At 34.5% G+C, this 21,213-nt stretch overlaps 1 protein-coding gene across 4 annotated transcripts; it reads left to right on the top strand.

The window, feature by feature from the left end:
• Nucleotides 1-2,787: 2,787 nt before the first annotated feature.
• LOC129739136 (sodium-independent sulfate anion transporter-like) lies at nucleotides 2,788-19,999 on the top strand. Of its 4 annotated transcripts, none has more exons than XM_055730536.1 (5): nucleotides 2,788-2,931; nucleotides 3,082-3,371; nucleotides 18,291-19,013; nucleotides 19,076-19,338; nucleotides 19,409-19,999. In XM_055730536.1, exons 2-5 carry the CDS (start codon nucleotides 3,110-3,112, stop codon nucleotides 19,928-19,930), a joined length of 1,770 nt encoding a protein of 589 aa, XP_055586511.1. In that variant the 5' UTR covers nucleotides 2,788-2,931; nucleotides 3,082-3,109; the 3' UTR covers nucleotides 19,931-19,999. The 4 variants fall into 4 exon arrangements, with proteins under 4 accessions (XP_055586511.1, XP_055586513.1, XP_055586512.1 ...); XM_055730538.1 differs by having other exon boundaries at nucleotides 2,792-2,931; nucleotides 3,085-3,371; XM_055730537.1 differs by lacking the exon at nucleotides 2,788-2,931 and having other exon boundaries at nucleotides 3,019-3,371.
• The last annotated feature ends 1,214 nt before the right edge of the window (nucleotides 20,000-21,213 follow it).

The following is a 21,213-nucleotide window of genomic DNA, read 5'->3' as shown; positions in this document are numbered from 1 at the left end:
CAAACATAAGCTGAATGTTTGTTAGAACATCAACTTTGGATAAGATTTTTCAATTAATTATTTGAAACTGATAGTTTACGAAAATTTACTTCAGATCTTTCAGTTCAATCTTCTTAACTATCTTCCATTCAGGTACTGAAAAATTCAGGTGATAAAAGTTCGGAGTAAAAATTGGGTCCATCACCTTCGGTGCTAACCGGTTTCCAAATCGCTGAAATTCGCACCATCAAATTTGAATTTCACTTTTGCTTTTTTCTTGGGCAAATAAATATTAACCCGATGGACGAGAATAAAGGCGGAACGGTGCTAACATGCCATTGTGCCATTCATTATTGATATTATACAATTTGGTGAGAATCAGTACTATTTAGTAATACCACTTCTTTGGAAGTTTCTGTAATGACCACGTAGTATAATCTCCCCCTTATATTGAATTCCCTTTAGTATTCATGTAGTTAACTACTTAATATACCAATAAACTAGGTAGTTTTTGTTTTGTTAAAGAAATCATCAATGTGAAAAGTATAATAAATTACATTTTTGGTTCAGTTCTTATTGTCTAATTGACTCTTGTTGACATTTATTTTCCACAAACGAGGTCCTGAAATAAACACCTAGACGGAACAAAACAAAACCAATGAAATCGCAGTCTACTTTGTTACTTTGATGACCAGACAATTTTTAAATGTCCCATTTTAAATCCAAATTTAAATAAATATTTCCACTCGAAATATAACAAAATCCCAATAGTAATAATAAGAACCCAATTGATTTTTTGTCATTTTTGTAAAATTTGTCGTTTTTGTTATTTTTTGAAATTTTTGCAATCTTTGTCGTTTGTCAGTATTGCATTTTTACTATATTTGTCATTATTATCATTTTAGTCTTTTTTGTCACTTTAGTCATTTAAGTCATTTTAATCTTTTTAGTCATTTTATTCATTTTGTTCATTTTAATCATTTCTGTTATTTTAGTATTTATTTGTCATTTTTGGTCATTTAAGCCATTTTTGTCATTTTTGTCATTTTTGTTATTTTTTGTCATTTGTGTCATTTTTGTCATTTTTGTCATTTTTGTCATTTTTGTCATTTATGTCATTTTTGTCATTTTTGTCATTTTTGTCATTTTTGTCATTTTTGTCATTTTTGTCATTTTTGTCATTTTTGTCATTTTTGTCATTTTTGTCATTTTTGTCATTTTTGTCATTTTTGTCATTTTTGTCATTTTTGTCATTTTTGTCATTTTTGTCATTTTTGTCATTTTTGTCATTTTTGTCATTTTTGTCATTTTTGTCATTTTTGTCATTTTTGTCATTTTTGTCATTTTTGTCATTTTTGTCATTTTTGTCATTTTTGTCATTTTTGTCATTTTTGTCATTTTTGTCATTTTTGTCATTTTTGTCATTTTTGTCATTTTTGTCATTTTTGTCATTTTTGTCATTTTTGTCATTTTTGTCATTTTTGTCATTTTTGTCATTTTTGTCATTTTTGTCATTTTTGTCATTTTTGTCATTTTTGTCATTTTTGTCATTTTTGTCATTTTTGTCATTTTTGTCATTTTTGTCATTTTTGTCATTTTTGTCATTTTTGTCATTTTTGTCATTTTTGTCATTTTTGTCATTTTTGTCATTTTTGTCATTTTTGTCATTTTTGTCATTCTTGTCATTTTTGTCATTCTTGTCATTTTAGTCATTTTAGTCATTTTTGTCATTTTTGTCATTTTTGTCATTTTTGTCATTTTTGTCATTTTTGTCATTTTTGTCATTTTTGTCATTTTTGTCATTTTTGTCATTTTTGTCATTTTTGTCATTTTTGTCATTTTTGTCATTTTTGTCATTTTTGTCATTTTTGTCATTTTTGTCATTTTTGTCATTTTTGTCATTTTTGTCATTTTTGTCATTTTTGTCATTTTTGTCATTTTTGTCATTTTTGTCATTTTTGTCATTTTTGTCATTTTTGTCATTTTTGTCATTTTTGTCATTTTTGTCATTTTTGTCATTTTTGTCATTTTTGTCATTTTTGTCATTTTTGTCATTTTTGTCATTTTTGTCATTTTTGTCATTTTTGTCATTTTTGTCATTTTTGTTATTTTTGTCATTTTTGTCATTTTTGTCATTTTTGTCACTTTTGTCATTTTTGTCATTTTTGTCATTTTTATCATTTTTGTCATTTTTGTCATTTTTGTCATTTTTGTCATTTTTGTCATTTTTGTCATTTTTGTCATTTGTGTCAATTTTGTCATTTTTGTCATTTTTGTCATTTTTGTCATTTTTGTCATTTTTGTCATTTTTGTCATTTTTGTCATTTTTGTCATTTTTGTCATTTTTTGTCATTTTTGTCATTTTTGTCATTTTTGTCATTTTTGTCATTTTTGTCATTTTTGTCATTTTTGTCATTTTTGTCATCTTTGTCATTTTTGTCATTTTTGTCACTTCGACTGCTTTAGGAACTTTGGTTAAAAACAGGTTCTCAAAACAGTTAAAAAAAAATTCATCATTTACAAATCATAAACAAACAGACATCACTCCTCCTTTTACTTTAGGAAAAAAAACTAATAGAATTATGAAGTTTAGCCGACTTTTTAATCATCATGTAATTTTTTCATACTTTCTTTTTTTTGTGGTTTTTTTCAAACTAACTCTTTCATTAGAGATCAATCTGTTGGTCGGTGACAGAAAATGTAATCCAAGTTCATATCTTTCGTCACCCTCTAGTGTGACCTAATCTCAAATCAGATAAGAGAAGATCCAGCTTCTGGTTACATTGAGCACGAATATGCAGAATTTATCTCGAGGGCAGCTTGTCTGTAGAGTTTGTCAGTCTGTTTCGAAAACGTCTCACTCAATTTAATTTACTTTACGTTGTAAGGGAGATGTTCTAATTCGGCTGCATAAAAGCTTGATAAAGGAAACCAAAAAAAAAACGCACAAAGGTAAGAGTTATCACGATCAAACACCAACTTGTGAGTGGCTTGAATCCACATCTGAGATCAGTTCAGATCTAGTCCTGATTAGGCCGGAAACTGAACGATTTCTAACTTTAGTACCGATTAGTAAATATCACGTGTTGTCAATTATTTTAGAAGCCAGTGAATATTTGAATTCATCAAAATGGTTAACGAAGAGGAAGAGTTGAATCAGCTGAGGGGAGGCACAGGATCACCGGAAACTGACCAAAGATCGAACGATACGTTTGCTCGTCTGAAAAGGAGGGTTCATATTTTGAACTGGTTGCCGTCCTACGGTAGGGAAGATCTGATTTCGGATGCTATTGCCGGAATTACACTGGGACTGACCATCATTCCCCAGAGTATTGCGTATGCTGGCATTGCCGGGGTTCCCTCTCAGTATGGACTGTATGCTGCCTTTATGGGTAAGTTCTGTATCTAGTTCCGATATAAGGGAATAAATTTAAGAAAAAATGTTTTAACAATTACTTTCGATGCATAGGCAATTTGATTCAAATAGACTCAAAACTTTAATCATCTGCACAAATTATTTACTAACACTTATTAGATACCTAACAAATCTGAACGTATCTAAAAATAAGTAAATCCGATGGCACTCATTCAAACATTAGCGGCATTATTGAATGAATCAGACGCTCGCCGATTTGAATTATTTGAAGATCAAATTTGCATAAAAACCACGCGACCGGAAAAGTGATGGGGCGAAACTATTCAACTCCCTCTATCTAGCTGTGATTCCGATGGGGAATGGGAGTAGTGGGAGGGATGGCAAACATTTAACTACTAACAGCGACAGACAGGTGATTGAGTGGAAACTGTTGAAATTGTTGTGAGAAAAACCACTTTCAATCTGTTACCGTAGAATGGAGTAGCATTATTGCTTCATTTATTCATCAGAGTTCTGAACAAGGTATAAGTAAGAAAGAACTGTCCAGGAAAGTTAACTTATCACACTCTTAAAATGACAAAATATGACGTTTCTTTAACACCTTGAAAGTGACTTGAATGAAACCAATTTTTCAAAAATTTGAAACAAAAAAAATTAAAAATTTCATTTATGCCGTTTTTGTTTTTATCCACTAGTGCGGGGCAAAACTTTTTCTGAATAAACAAACAGAATCGTTACCCGGGACGATGCAAATATATGGTTGCTATACTCACACCTATGTTTACCCCCAACACTGATAACTTTTACGGGGTGCAACCGCCTGCTTGAGGTTCAAATCTCGGGCAAAACTAGTGGACTTCTGAATTAATAACCGAACATAATAACAGCAGTTAGGGCAAAACTCGTGGGTAACTAGGTTGTCACTGCCAATAAACGAAAACACTATTAGCGATTCATGGCGAAAAAATTTACACGTGCTTAGTTATTTAAAAAAATCAACTGAATCGAATGTTACGTGACATTAAACTCCTTTAAAGTTTGGGCCAAAAACTACTTTTCTCTATCAGAAGATAAAGACGACAACAAAAAGAATGACTCGGTAGGCTGTGGCCGTCGATGACGAAAGTGTTTTTGTTTTTCAGTGGAATAATTTTCCAGTGCTCTAAAACCTTTATTTCAAAAGTTTATTTGTGCATATTAAGTATAAAATCCTTCAACTATCAAGGAGTATTAGGACGATCACGACGTGTTTCAAGAAGAAGTAGCCAATCAAATCTGAAAACTGGATTTCAATGTTGCAGGCAGTGTAAATGGCAAAAATGCGATTGTGTATTGCAGCGAATTATTTACAGTTTTTTAAGTTTTCCGATTCGAAATTGTTTTTCGGCTCGGTAAGAACTGAAAATTGATATTTTTAATGATAAATTACGCTGACCAAAAACTTCATTTTAGAGATCGTCAGCATTTGAACTGAGTCCTTTCAAATTTTATTTTCCGTATCTCCTAATGGTTTGGTAGAATTTTTAACTTTCAATTATAAAGGAAACTTATTTTTATTTTTCCATCGTTTAGAACAATCTAGGTAAAATCTAAAATATTTGTCATTTAGAAAGTGGGAAATTTGTATGGCTCGGTTCACTCACTCGGTTGTTATGGCTGAAAAAGCGCTTTCAAAGCTATCCTTGTACAGCTGACGTCTGTCAAATTTGAATGGTGTCAAAATGGTTGAACAAAGGCTGAACAAGTTATTCTTCAGCAAATTTTCCCCTACTTTCTAGTGGCTGAAATAAAACTTCCTTACACGCTGAAACAGCGCTGAAGTATATATTTTTTTCAGCCAACAAGCTGAAACAGCAATTATCACCTTGACACAGCACATGTTCAAAGAATTGGCGTTCTAAATCAGCAAAAATGTTTGTTGGGAATGCGAGCATGAAAGTTACAAAATATGTTCTTCAAATAGCCTTTTTGTGAAACGTCAATCGCATCACTCAGTGTTAACGCTACATATAGCCTTCTATGGACTTGAATTTCCAAAAAGTTCTTTTAAAGCCTTTTTATGACGCATCCCTTCAGCATAAAAGTTACAAATCGGGTTTCAAATAGCCTTCCATGGACTTCAAGTTCCAAAAAGTTCCTCTAATAGTTTGGCGTCTTCGCGGCTGGCCGCTGGCTGCCCTTGTAGGTATTTTAGGGAAGCTTATTACCACTTCGAGTTTTAGCTGCTGGTAAGGCAACATCCAGGCGTGACCTCGTGGCAGCGTGTTTGACTATCATCTCGAAGGGTCGCGGTTCGAATCTGGTTACAGGACTAATTTGTTTCATTAGTTTGTTAGATTGCTTGAGTAAGCAAATAAATCAAATGTGTATCAGAAAAGGCGTGCGTGCCGGCATGTATCAAACAATGTCAAAAACAAAGCAATTAAGTCAGATGAATTGAGGTGACGGGAGGAATTAGGATGAATGCCAAGAAACCGGCAGCACCACATGGGCTGGTGGTGACCGAATCAAGAGTGGAGAGAATAGATTTGTTTTTTGTTTTTGCTGATTAAAAGGTGGTTTGTCAGCTGAATAAAAGGCCGTTCAAATCTGTAATGGAACTTCAAAGTTTCATTAAGAACATAAATTTTGGGCTGAATAAAACGAACTTCAGCACATTGATTATGCTGATTCAACCGTATTTGTCCTTTTTAACGAGGCTTTTGGTTGCTTGGGTAGTCATACTGGTTGGGTGCTGCCTATGAAGCGCCTATTAGTAGGCTTCTAAGTTTAGAACAAATTCCCTAGTCAAATGATATTGCTTGACAATTTTTCAACATTTTGATTCGACCAAAGGAAATTGAGTGTATCGCTATAAAAATCCAATTTGCTACTAAACTTTGTATCATTAATCAACCAGTAATAGCCTCAATGCCTTGAAGAGCCTAAATTTATTGGTAAAATGATTAAATACGATATCTTATAAATGGTACCGATTTGTAGGACTGTGAATTTTGAACTTAATTATTTCGAAATCAAGTTCATGGCGTTCAGTTCGGTCTGGTCGAACCCCGACCATTTGGTCTCCAAAAAAATTTTAAAGCTAAGTCATGTGTGTCATGGTCAACCATTGTTTATGTTTTTTTATATAATCAGTTAATCAAAACTTATAAACTGAACTTAAATAATATAATGTTTCCAATAAGAAAAATTATTCACAAATATTTGTGCCACATTAAAAATCATTTCGAAATTTTGATAGAATGATTTTTTATGTTTTCAAACCAATCGTTATTTCACCAATTAAAATTATAAATTCAATCAGTTCTATTTGAAAATTTCCTTTTTTGTTTAAAAAAAGTGTGTTTTTTTCATGAATCAAACTAGAACATGGATGGACTTATTCAACAACTTGTTTAGAATTTCTAAATTACTCTTCAATTTTTCCTTATTCAAATATTTATAACTTTGAAGCAATCGATATTCTTTTATATGATGATTGAATCATAAACAGAGCATAAATAAGTTAAATCTAAAAGTTTCTGATCAAATGTGGGATGTCGTTACAAGAATCTTTCAATAAAAATTGCTGAAAAAATTGACATATGGGATATCACTCTCTAAATTTCTCTTGAAAAAAATGAAAGATCATTTTATTTGGGTTAGTTTTCTCCAATGGATCAATTAACTATTTTTTTCTATTTCAATATATTTCGGAATTTTTCTTCAAAATATTTGAACTTTTACGCTATTCATACGTTTTGGAATTACAACATGAACATCAGTTCGAATATCATTTAGAATTTTGGATTTTGTAAGCAACAACTATTAAGAGATTTAGACTATTTAGAGATATGATCGGATGGAAATCGAGTTTATATACGTCTGACTTAAAATGTGTTTTAATCATAATTACCTTTCAAAAATATTGTTTCTTATCTGGCTAAGATAGGCTTACCAAATACTTTCAGAAAAAAGCGGGACATTTCACGAAAAAAGTGGGACATCGCCGATAAAACCGGGATATTTAGGAAACTCTTAAGAAAAGCGTAATTTTATTGTCAAACTTATACGTATACCATCTGCCAAAGTGATCTACACTCAGAAAAATACTATTATGAATGCCATAAGATTCTCTTATGAAGTGGCGCCATAAGAAAAATCATCGCGAATGAATTCTGAAGATGAACACCTTATGTAATGGGGATTTGTTGCTTTTCATAAGAGGCTCTTATGGAAATAGGAAATCAGTTTCTAATAAGAATAACTTGAGATATTTGATGCTGAAAAGATTCACTTTATTGTTAACCTAATTTGTTTGAAATTTAATCACTAATGGTCACCATTAGCAGCACATCAACACCCGGTTCAACCAAAGTTTTTTTGCCGCATCCAATTCTTCGACCATGCGAGTGCTTCGTGTCGTTGGAGGACGAAAAACTGATGGAATGAATGAATGTGTTCATTATTTTTTCACAATGCCGTTTCTTCTAATTTTCATAAGATTTTCCTATGAAAAACGAAAGAATTTCATAAGATTCTTATGAACAATAAGTTTGCACCCCTAAAAGCGGTTCATAAGAGGTATCTTATGAATATCGTTATAAAAATTTGCCTGAGTGTAGAAGAATATCTATGGAAAGTACACTTTTTTTTTGTACTCGGATTGATTTGGCTCAGTTTTTGTTTTTGTTACATGAGTATTTTAAACGGTTTTTTTTTGCCATAATCACTGCTATTTTCCACGATTCGTAAATTAACATGTTATTTAAGACCAAATATTTTAAGTCCTGCCGTTAAAATGTCCGTTAAAATAACGACGAATTTGGTTTCCTTAAAATCCTTCGTCTAATAACAAATATATTTCAAACTTGTTTTAAAAATTTGAAAAAAAGAAAATATTTATCACTGTAACTTTGGACAATTGAGTCCAAAAAGGAGAATTAAAAAGCAATTTAACTAAGATTCCGTTGAAAAAATCAAATCTAAATTTTAATTTAAATGTATGCTAAAGTTTAATTTTTTCCAGTGTAATTAAGTGAACTTTGTAAAAGTTTACCAAGAGCGACATTTTGGGGAAAAAGCAAAACAGCGGGACATTCGACGAAAAAGCGGGACATGTCACCCAATGATATGTTCCACTTTGCAAACCAAGAACATCAACTCGGATTGTACTTTTGTTTTCGAATATCGGCCCAAGAATGGTAAGGGAGATGGTAATAATCTGAAATACTTTCGAATGAAAACGATTACTCCGTATTAATATTTTGATTTTCCAGAGTAAGAATCATTTTTGAGTGGGTGACGTATGGCGTCGAACAAGTTAAAGCTGAAATAATCCACCTTATATCGAAACAGAACTGAGTGTGGTAATATTGAAATTTTTCCAAGCTAGGAAAGCAACTTTGAATTGTACCGTAGCTATTCTATCGTTACACCCTGTACCGGTACATATGTGATTCTCGATAATGGTGGGAACTTTTTCCCAACAATCTAATTCAAGTAGAAGCTCCAGGTGCCGGTAAACAGATTTAGCAACACATTCAGTCCCGGGCGATCGACCGCGCTAAACGATCGCCAAACATCTTGCCCGGTAGTTCTACGCGTTACCACAATCGTTTATCGTTCCTATATTTAAGGTCAAAAATCGGCTTGGAAAGTTGCGTTTCCGGTTTGGAAAAGTTCAGTTCGGGGTAGGGCACGATGATCGACTTCGCCAAAATGTGTGCCCGCAAGTGTTTCGGTGGTTTCCAGAAGGCAATGACTAATGCTCCACAATCGTGTGGATTCTCACGTGGCCGGTTGAAACGATTGCTAATCAGAAGGGTCCACATTCTCAGCTGGATCGGGTCGTATGGCGGTGATGAACTGGTATCGGATCTGATAGCAGGAATCACCCTCGGGCTGACCATCATTCCGCAGAGTTTGGCATATGCGGCCTTGGCCGGACTACCATCACATTATGGGCTTTATGCGGCGTTTATGGGTAACGATCTAATTTTTTATATGGAAAGTGGACAATGTTTTAAGGCGAATTTACTATCCATAATTGTGAAAATTATGTTAGATTGTTTTTAAACTCTGCTTTAAGGAATACAATCCGCCATTTTAAGTTGAAACACGGCTTAGCGAGTTTCTGAAATCTCTTGTTGTATGTTTTTCGCGGTTCTTAATGTGATAAAAAATAATAGAAATTTTGTTTTTAAATTTGACTAAATGTGCTAAATCGCTTATTTTAAGCATCGCAATGAACTTAGACAACAAAGAAACGATGAAAATTCAACTTTTGAACGAAAAATGGGAATGTTCTCTTCCACAGGGTCTTTAAATGCGTGAATTTGTATTTAAAATTAACAAAATTTGGAAATTTTTTCCTCAAGTTTAAAAAACAATCTATCGCCGATAATTTTACAATCAAATATTTGATATATGAACTAAATAATGTCGTCACAAAATATTTTTTTTAGTTTGCACCAATCCGAGGTATGACAGTTTAAAAAGTACAAGTTTTTGCTAAAAATTCCCTTATAACTAACGAAAGCCTCAAGATACAAGTTTGCGCTTTGAGAGAAAAATGTGCAAATTTGTATTTCATACAAATGTTTAGAAGACATTTTTATTACATGAAATCATTCACAAAAGTTAGAGCCAGAATATTGTTTTTTTTTCGACACACCCTAGCATTGTAATATTAAAAAATCATTGCTTGCTTATGAAACGTCATAGTTATGTATGTAGTGTCTTCGATAAAGTTGCCTCAAAATCCGTTGGCTACAACTTTGCAGAAGACAGTTTGGCTCTATCTGTTTACTGGAAAAAGTTTTTATGTGTAAATCATGCAAAAATGACACGCCCTTATATTTGATTTAAGATTATTAAAGCACCAGGTTTGATAAGCATTTTTGCTCGAGACACCATTTGTCTGTCTCTTAAAGTATCTTTGTAATAAATTTTGTCACTATAAAGTTCCGTGTACTTATAAATTGTTTAGTTTCAGTTTTTTTTGTGTTGAAAAATGTTGATGTTTTGAGGTGTACAAGCATTATTGATTGCCAAAATTGGTGGATGATGTCTACTGGCCGGTGCCAGAGCTGATTGGAAATGACGAAGAACCTTGTACTGAGAGCATCGAGCGTCTACACATTACTACCGATGAATTACAAAAAGCTCAAGGAAAAGTACATTTCCAGGAACGTTGATTTTAGCGATGAACTCGGGAACAAATTCGGGGTACAAAGTTAAAAGTGACAAATGGGATCTTACCGGAGTAGGAGAACAGAAATCACCGGTTCAAAAATACTAATAGAAGAGATCAGCGTCCCAGACCTGCATGGATAAACATCAACCTAAGAAGTTTCTGGTGAGATCAATCCATTTTTTTGTTTTTTTTTTCTGATTTCAACTGTACATTTTAAACATTATCACCTTATAACCTAACCCTACATAATTATTAGAAACGTTTGCAGGGAACTCCATGCTTCATCTCTCCCTTGTTCTTGTATCTTTTGCTTTTTCATCACATGGTTGGCCTGGCCGTAGTAGTATCTGCAATGCATGTTCTATGTATCAGATACTATGTTGAAAAGAAAAATGAAGAACGCAAGTTTTTCATTTTACAGGATGCATACAAGTTTTGGCTATGTTGGTGTTAGAAGAGGCAGAAGTTAAAAATTTCGATTAATCATTTCATTAAAAAAAAAAACTTTTATTGTGTTATCTCATATTGTTGTTGATAAGATTAAGGAATAAATATTTGAAAACAAATGGACCTATAAAAACTCATCCATAGTTTTTAATTTATTGAATAGATATAAAAGACACTATTTATATATATTTTCAAAATCGAATAATTTTTGTAAAATTCATAATTCGAAAAATATTTTAATAAAAAAATGTCAAAGAAATTAGTGAAACTTATACATTTTAAGGCTTTTTCGTAATTTTGGGACCTCGGATGAAGTTTTTCCCAATACATTTATTCTACGTTTTGATAGTGGTTATCTTTATCTTCAATTTACTGAAGAAATGGAAGAAAAACTCCGAAGGTTTTACGATCTATGAACCGTATAAAAAATATTTTTATTTCGAAACATCACATGTTTTCATGTTTTCCGTAAAACTTCCGAAGAAAAAATTTAGAGAACTGCTTTTGAAGAAATTTATGAACTGCTTTTGCTTAAACTGAGGAACTGAATTAATAATATTCGTGATATTTGTCCACTGATTCGCCCATCGACTACACGATTCACACCATACAACAGCAACTTCAATCGGAGTAGGCATAGCAACCCGGCACCGTTGATTTTCCCGCGTTTTGTTTTGAATGGGGAAAAATGGAAAAATTGATTTCCAGGCTACCCAGATGCTACGCAAAACTCGGACAGAAGGTAGTTAAAAATAAATTTTGTATGGAAACACGCCAAACACATCAAACGTATGCTTGTTTTGTTCAAATGTATGAGCGCGTGGAGACAAATGGCGCCAACACCAATTTGTTGCACTTAGTTCAAGCTTCAAAGTGGTTTGTTAGATTTAAAAATCCACTTGTACGTTTTTGCAATAAACGCTAGTAAAGTTGAGTAAAAATAAAATTTAAAGTTGCAATAAAGTTGGCTAGGAAACGTCGTAGAATGTTTAAATCTTATGCAAAACGTGTGCTTTAAATGTCCCAACAAATATCCAGAACATCTTATTCATGTAAATCCTCATTTAACTATAGTTTAGTTTAAAAAACTAACTTTTAAATAACTTTCAAAATAAAACCTTTATAACTCTGCTCTGAAAAGAGATAGAGTTTAAATGTATTCAACAAAGTTTCATATTTTTACGTATTTTACTACTTTTCAGTTCAAAATAAAGCTCTATCTATTGGAAAAAAATATTTTCATTTTTTTACTGTGGACTTTGACTAACTTTTGATACTTTCAAGCAGGGATGCTTTCCTCCGTGGTGTTTTTACGGAGCCGGAGAATTTCAACACCGCTGTATTATCGTCATTAACTCTCCGGAGAGATTGTTAGTTTTTCACCACTCTCTATCTGCTATCGAAGTACTCGAGTGTCATATAAACTAACTTAAACTCGCACCGCCACCAGATCCTCACATTGGAGCATAAATGTTTGCACCGTAGAGCTCCGTAGAGTGGCAAATTTCCTCACCGGCGAGAATCACCTGCGTTTTGTTGTGACTTGGCTTTGCCGAACGTAAGGAAAGCAGGAAGTTGAAAGCAGTGTGCCATAAGACAGTATCCATTCCTTAGCCATTCTTACGGGGCGTTCGTAAATTAATCGTTTTGAATGATGCATCTGTTGATCGATTTATTTTGGTAGATGTCAAAAAAACATCCAAAGCATTTGATTTACATTCAGAAAATCACTTTGACCAAAAACATCATTTTATTTCTACGAGTAGATAGCAATTTACGAACGCCCGGTATAATAAGCTTAAAAAATTCAGTAATCTGATGAAAACGAAATCTATTTAAAAAAAAATCCATCGTTGCAACTGGAGACAATTGTCATCAAAGTGGAAAAATGTAATGTAAATATATTAAATTAACAATATTACACTTCTATTATACAAATACGCATTTTTTTCAACATGGATCAACAAAAATCGAAGTTAAAACCCAACTTTTTTCCATATTCTTTGCATTTTTTTTAATGATTCATGTCACATAAAATTGAACAATTCAATCAATAAGAAATGCTCCAGATTGCCCGAATTTATCCGGGACAAAACTTGAAAAAAGTTACCGGGAATAATGCAATAAGTTCACTCGGCCCGAAGTTTTCAGAAAATTGTAATAATTAAAAAAAAAGTTTTAACAAAATAAACATTTTTATTTATAGAAATCTTTAATAAGCTTTGAAAGCAATAGATTTGGATTGGTAAAACATTTCTTCTTCAGATAAACAAACTGTTTCTCCATTGCTAGTCTTATTGGAACTGCCCCTTCAAGTATACTATCACTCGAAATACCCCTAAATGTAGACAATCACCTGCAATGTTTACGTGTTCAATAACTGGATCGATCGGTTTTCTCGGTGGTGTATGTGGTGAACATAAGAGTCTCATTCTCACACGCTCTTTTATTTTAACTCAAAATTAAGTACGACCGAGGTTCAAAACATAGTTCGATTCTATGAACTTAAAGTTAAGTACCCTTTTTCCTCCTTGCGATGGTTCAAAATGGAGTTCGAACTGCGAACTCAAAATTGATCCTTTTTTTTCCTTCGGCGAGGGAGCAAAGCTGAGTTCGACCTTATGAACTAAAAATTGAACTCTCTTTGTTGGACTGAAAACACTTAGCGAGTTCAGTTCGAACCGGAACAGCAATCAACGAACACGTCGCAAAATTTGGTCGTTCCGGAACAATTACCGGAAGACTATGAAGGAACTTCATAATGGAATGCATATTCACCGTGTCAGCGTAAAATTCTGTCCGTCATTGTCACCATACGGTTAGCGGCTTGGAATGTCCGGAAACTTCCAGATGTTGTTTACTTCCCGTAGGAAGTAACATCCGGAAGTTTTCTTTGACCGGAAGTGTCAAAACTTTCTACCGCTCTGTAATTGCAATGCATTGTACCGGAACAACAACATCCGGGTACAACAAATTTTAATCATCCTTTAATTCCCTGAAAATAAGCTACCCTCGAAAAAAAGGATTAATTCGAGTTCGGCAGCCGAACTTAGTATTGAGTATGCCTATTAGAACTTAGTTTTGCTATTGCCCAGACAAACTCAAAGTTGAGGGAAGCCACTGAAGTGCTGTTTTGAACCAAAACTACTTAATTTTGAGTTTAAAAAAAAGAGCGTGCACGCTCGTTGGTGTTGAATTCAATATAATCTCTCCGGTGGTGTTAGTTAAACATCTCCGTGGTGAAATGCAGAGAAACTCCGTGGGGAATCGAAAAACCCGCACCGCGGAGATTCTCCAAAGAGAAAATGCATCCCTGCTTTCAAGTTATGGAGCATGTTTGAAGAAACAAATGTTCTGAAGACTGAAGACACTTTTGAGATAGAATGAAAGACAGACGCGCTATGAAAAAAGTTCTACTTTTAACCCTTTCGGACCACTGTGCACCAGGGTGTCACAAAATTGCATAACTTCTGGGAATCTGGGGGCTCACCCTCCAAATGGTAGATTAGGATGTGCAGAACAAACTTTTGTATGGAGCCGACTAAAAAAAATCATGTTTAGAGGTTCCGCAAGCGCGATCTTTAAAAAAAGTCAACTTTCAAAAGATTTGATTTTAAATAAATTCTGGGTTTAAAAATTTTCATAAAATTTGTATATTTTATATTTTTTAATTTTGTTTGAGTTAAAAACTACACGTAAAAAATACAAAATGAACCGAGTTTGTATCAAAATGTAAAACTAGCTAGCTATTTTCAAGAAAAAAAAATATGTTGGTCCAAAAATTTTGAATCCAACTGACCAAAATGTGTACTAAGCGTAAAATATTTTTAATACCCATGCCATCAAAAGATGCAGATTTTTGTGCAGTTGAACTTTGCTGAACAAAACATGTGGTTTGTATCAACGTATGAACAGCTATTCACGATTTAATGCTTAACAAAAATCACAATTTAGGATATTTTTTATTTAATTTATTAAATTTGTCTCAATAAATACCTACTTTAAAATCAAAATACTTGCAAAAAAAAGACTTTGATGGTTTAAAGGAGTCATCAGAAAGCCATATGCCGAATTTGATCAGAATCGGACAACAGGAAGGGGTTGCACTGAATCTCAAGTGTGAAAGGGATTCTGAGACATAGTGTTCTAAAGAAGCATACAAAACTGGTTTTTCATCCTACATTTTTGTCTTTACCAATCGATTGCTTGATTATGAAGGTTTTATAAAAATTTCAATTAAGACTAACATTTCACCTGAAGACTGCAGCTTTTTCTGTGATTAAGCTATTGAAAAATTTAAAACGAATTGTAAAAGAGAGTTTTGAAAATTTTCAATAATTCATATTTTAACAAGTACAATACATAGTGGTAAGAAATCATGACAACGAGTCCTCAAAATAATATCTACTTTGTAGTGCCGTGATCGGAATTCGATTTCATTTGATTATGTATGTATGTATGTATGTAGATAATCCACCATGGGTGCACGGATTCACCGCAGTTTCGCCAACGTATGCGCTAAATTGCATTCTTTAGATTATAAGTTCGGCCAATCTTCAATGCAAATTAGCACATACCCGACACCATGGCTTCGTGTGAACTGTCATGTAATGAATGAATTTCGTGTATGTGTATGTCTTATTTGTAGAACGAGCAAACAGTTTCGCAACCGTATAAAATTCATAACATTCTCAGTGCTATGAATCTTCGACAGGTATTCCGCATACGTGTAGATACCTGCCCAGCTGGCAACTGATTGAACGTTCTTATATCATATAATCAATAAATGAAATAGTTATACAACAGAATAATCTCACCTTTAAACCCAACTTACCTCAAGACACACTAAGCTTATCTTTAGCTGTAACCGACCTTAATCAGTATCATAGCCATATTTATTTCCATCTAAAATAAACAATTTTTGAAGTATTAAAAAAATTGTGAAGCAAAACATTTGAAACAAAATATCGAAAATGATAGATTCATTTTAATGTATGTATGTATGTATGTATGTAAATAATCCACCACGGATTCACCGCAGTTTCGCCAACGTATGCGCTAAATTGCATTCTTTAGATAACTAGTTCGGCAGATCTTCAATGCAAATCACTACATACCCGACACCATGGCTTCGTGTGAACTGTTATGAAATGAATGCAGTATGTGTAAATGTATGTGTTATTTGGATGAACAAGTCAATCACTTACGCAACCGTTATACAAATTAATAACATTTTTAACGTTATTAATCTATGACAGGTATTACGCATACGTTTAGATACCTGCCCAGTTTGCAAGTGATTGGTTGGTCTTATATTATATAAAATATGAAAATTATGTGAATCAATCTTACCTTTTCATGAAACCCAATTACCTTTCACACTACCTTATTTTTTAACGCATCTTACCGCAGCTGTAACCTTAGTCCGACCGAAAAACAAAATTTTACCGGAAAATGTCTAAAAATAAAATGAATATTAAATAAGAAATATTATGTGAAGTAGGACCACTATGTGCTTTTCAAAATAGCTGGACATTTGAGGAAAGCGTAACACCTTTCAAATAAATTTGAATAAGCAACGATTAAATTGAACGAAATCTGCTCATAAGACAGCATATTAACGAAACTGGAATCTGATTCCCAACACTTAAAATATGAAAATATTAATTAATCAAATCAATCAGCGAAACAAAACTTTTACATTTTTCTGTAACGAATAAAGAATATAAGAATTGTTATTATTTTTGATGATATATTTTTTTTTAGTTTGAAATGATAGTTTCTTTTTAATCAACTCCTGTGTATTGCATACTACTTTAAACAGTAAATTCTAATGAACTAATGCAAAAACTTTAAATAACATAATCTCAAAAAACATGATTGTACATAACAATTTTCTGCATTTGTTAGATATAAAACATTTTAATAAACAAGAAAAAAAAACTTTACCTTTTTTCCACATACAACATAAGAAGGCCGATCGAAGATAAAACACTATGTAACAAATGATTTTAGAGGTGATCCTATAAATGATAGTCCATTCAAAGACTCAAAATTGGAATTGAAATTGAAACAATAAAGCGAATCAACGATAAACAACCGTAATTGACGATATAAAGTACGTTTTTCCAAATTCAAATATTCAAATGCGGGTGCGTTCTATAATTCGGTGTTACGCAGTCGAATATTGTAAGTTCCAGCAAACATTATACGCGGTATTGAGCTATAAGTCTCCCACGCAGCTCGAGAGACTGGAACTGTCCCACCCAACTCCCACCACAAGTCCACCGAATAATAGCGGAGATTCGCACCACTGACAGCACAATATCGCACCTTTCGCCTGGTGTAGACTTTCATTCGATAAATTGCTTAAGTATTTGGCAATCAATTATGGAGACAAAAAGAGAAAGAGAAATATGGAAATATGAATGAAAAAAGGAACTTTCTCACCAGGTTTTGTTGGGCAGCTCCCACCATCGCCCATCGCTTGCTGTGATCTGCTACAAATTCGTCAACCATTGCAACCAATATGTTGGGATATGTAAAATATTTGCACCAGAACCAAACCACATTTAACTTTTTATGATTTCTTTCCCATCTATTGAAATTTTCATGCACTTTCGATTGGGTTTTATGGAGCTGTATATCGATCTAGCCTAATTCATTATACGCACTTAGCACACGCAATCAATATCCTCAAAATTACCACCCGTAAAACTTAGGTCATTTTTTCACTTTCTCATTTTCACTTCCCAATGCAATGAATGAAGAACGCCATATTGATTTTTCCATGCACTTCCACACAAATCACAAATCCAGAATTCAACGAAATGTTGAAATTCCTCATACTGGTCAATATTTTTTCCAGAAAATCATCCACTTTTATTAAACGCCGATAGTAGTTAAAACATCATTTAACAGCACCACTATTGGCTGAGCACTTGAATCCATCAAAGGAGCAAACTAGCATATCGAAATGTACGCGACGACGATAGCTAAATTAAAATTTCACTGTCATTCACTAATAAATTTAGCTGTTAGTTTATTCTTAATGGTACTGATTAGCAGGTATCCGAATTTCAATGCTTAACACAATTTGTTACTGATCCACGTATTCAACTGGAACCACGCTCGGAGCAAAAATAATCGAACCGCACCGCTAGAGCTCTCGTGAGCAACTGTGGAATTCGATTTCATTTGATTATGACATTAAAAACTTTCATCAAAAGCAAACATTCTAGAAAATTGAAAATAAAAACGAGCTCTTGATGAGTTTAATGATTTCATCCAATGTTTTATTTTCGTCTACAGGATCCTTGGTCTATATCCTCTTCGGAACGGTCAAGGAAGTATCGATAGGACCCACCAGCCTGATGTCTATTCTTACTGTTCAGTACACCGCCGGCAAGCCTGTTCAGTACGTCATCATATTGGCCTCATTGGCCGGGCTAGTCGAACTACTGATGGGCGTCTTAAAATTGGGCTTCCTCGTAAGCTTCATACCCATTCCGGTTACATCGGCTTTTACATCAGCGACCTCGATCATCATCATCGGAACACAACTAAAGAATCTTCTCGGAATCTCTGTCACCGGCAAAGGCTTTTTCGACACGGTTTACGCCTTATCGGGTAAACTAACCGAAACAAGCATCGGAGATTTGACGCTAGGCTGTGTGGGTTGTTTCTTCCTGCTGGGCATGAAGCAATTGACTCAGATCCCTATCAACGAAGGCACCAGAATGGGGAAGTTTTGGAAAAAGTTCCTGTGGTATTTGAGCCTCGCGAGGAATGCGTTGATTGTGGTCATCTCATCGTTTGTGGCCTTCAAATGGAGCAGCTCGGGCGAGGAGGTTCCGTTCAAACTTTCCGGCCACGTGAAGCAGGGTATTCCCAGTTTCGAACTTCCGGTTTACGGGGTGCAGTTGGGGAATAGTACCATTTCGTACGTGGAAGTTGTGAAGGAACTTGGAAGTAGTATTATCGTGATTCCTCTGGTAGCAGTTCTAGCGAACGTATCGATAGCTAAGGCGTTTTGTAAGTTTGTGTTATGTTATTTTTCTGAAGGAAGTATAATAGTTTTTTCTGACAAATTTTAGCTGCCGGAAAGATCGTTGATGCATCGCAAGAAATGATCGCTCTTGGGCTGTGCAACATTCTTGGATCGTGTTTCAGCTCGATGCCAACTTGTGGAGCCTTCACTCGATCAGCTGTCAGTCATTCCAGTGGAGTGCGGACGCCACTGGCTGGCCTGTATTCGGCCATTATAACACTTTTGGCGCTGAGTTTGTTGACGCCATATTTTTATTATATACCAAAGACCACACTAGCAGCTGTGTTGATTTGTTCCGTGGTATTCATGGTAAGTTCTGGAAAGTTAACCTGAATTTGAATCTAAATTACATAGTTTAAAATTTCAATTTTTACCCTAGATTGACTTCAAAATCGTGGACACCCTGAGGCAGTCGTCCAAAATCGATACCATCGCCTGGTTTGGATGTTTCTGCTGCAGTCTGCTACTAGGCGTTGAAGTTGGACTCCTCTTCGGAGTCCTTATTTGCGTGCTAGGACTCTTGAAGGTTTGGGCCCGACCCACCATTCGTCAAAATTGTGTAGAGCAAGCTGGCTTCCGTTACGTAAAACTTAGCCCGGAGGCGGGACTTTTCTTCCCGGCTGTAGATTTTCTGCGCACCAAGGTCCTCAAGGTGGCCATTGCCGAACAGGTCCCGATCGTGGTGGACTGCTCCGCGGTCATCGGGCTAGATCACACCTCAACCAAAGGTCTTCGGGAGTTGGCCAAAGAGCTGGAAAAGGTCAAGCAGCGACTTATTCTCCTCAATCTTCAGCCAGGGCTGAAAAAACTGCTGAAAGGTGACGATCCCAAAGGCCCTTTCAGCTTTTGGGAGGACGAAGGCGATGGTTATCAATCCAACGTTCAAAGCATAAGGTTGTGAACTAGAATATTTAATTTATTAAAAATAAAATATGCAGAAAATTGTTTTTCTCTGAGTGCACACCTGCACTAATCAACCGAAACTGTTATACAGAATCAATTTTCGTGGGTGTGTCTATTAGAGTTAAAAACAACATTGGCACGAAGCTTACTGATTGATAACAGGTGCAAATGGCGAACACGTTAGCGGCCAATTTGATTAAGCATTCGTACGATACTTACTAATGGGCAGCTTTGCTGCCTGCGTGCATATGCCTGGAGCTCTATCTTCCAATTACATACCAATCATTATCATTAGGCGACTTTCTTTGCGATTATTTGTTGAATGAGTTGAGCGCCTAAGCCAAGTGCGCTCTGAGGTCTTGGCTGAATAGTTTAAGTAAGTAAAGGCCTGGCTGTCGGAGCAAAATTGTCGGATAGATAGTTTAGCAAGTGGGTAATTGAAAATGTATTGCCGTTTCCAGTTTGGATTGAGAAGTCTAGCTATGACAGCTAACACAGGCGAATGCAATCATACAGTTCTACAGTGAAGCTTGCGTTCGAGCACTGGGTACCCTAGAATTTACGACGTTGTTTCAAACGGCAATATTCTATGTTTATTTTGATAAATGGTAGAAAGGTTAGCGTTTTTTTCCCGTACAGTTCAAATTGTTTCGGATACAATGATATGCCAAACCTGAGCACGCGTTTAAGGAATCTTTCTGAATTTTACCTAACCTGTTTCTAGAATGATTTACGAAGAAGTTTCAAACATTTCCCATATGTTTATTATTAATTGAGACTAGATGTTCATGTTAGTGAGTTTTAAGAGTTCTTGCAGAAATTAATCAAATCACTATGTGGTCCACATATTCTTTGAAAAACTTTCAAAATGATAAGATTGTACCTACTTAAAACACGACAAATTTCATTGAGAATTTCATTCATAGCGTTATGGAGTCTTTTAATTGGATATGCTCCTTTACCTATTTGTCATGCGTTCAGTGTTTCAGAACAACCGTTATTCTGGGGAGCTCGTTTCAAAATTTACTTTGTTTAGGAAAATAATTTGAAATATACCTTTAAATAAATTTTTACGTTCAAAAGCTCATGGGTGATTACATGGATCAACACAAAATCGGCCTGTCGAAATTGCTTCTTCTTTAAGAGGCTGGGTCATTCGCTATAAAGTCGTTAGGCAGAAGACCTATTCGGTTGTAGGTCATTTGGCCGATGGACATCAATTCGCACGGTTTATCAAGCAAAATAGGCAACTAGGTCGAATGGTTTTTATTTATACGACCT

The sequence above is a fragment of the Uranotaenia lowii genome, chromosome 1, assembly GCF_029784155.1.
Source record: "Uranotaenia lowii strain MFRU-FL chromosome 1, ASM2978415v1, whole genome shotgun sequence".
Taxonomy (NCBI): domain Eukaryota; kingdom Metazoa; phylum Arthropoda; class Insecta; order Diptera; family Culicidae; genus Uranotaenia; species Uranotaenia lowii.
This window is presented reverse-complemented; position numbering and strand designations above follow the sequence as displayed.

Bases quoted from the DNA above. Each gene is read 5' to 3' on its own strand.
- LOC129739136 (XM_055730535.1), top strand. From the start codon at position 9,038: ATGATCGACTTCGCCAAAATGTGTGCCCGCAAGTGTTTCGGTGGTTTC. The intron at 9,321-18,290 runs GTAACGATCTAA...TTTCGTCTACAG, and splicing joins GCTTTATGCGGCGTTTATGG to GATCCTTGGTCTATATCCTC. The intron at 19,014-19,075 runs GTAAGTTTGTGT...GACAAATTTTAG, and splicing joins ATCGATAGCTAAGGCGTTTT to CTGCCGGAAAGATCGTTGAT.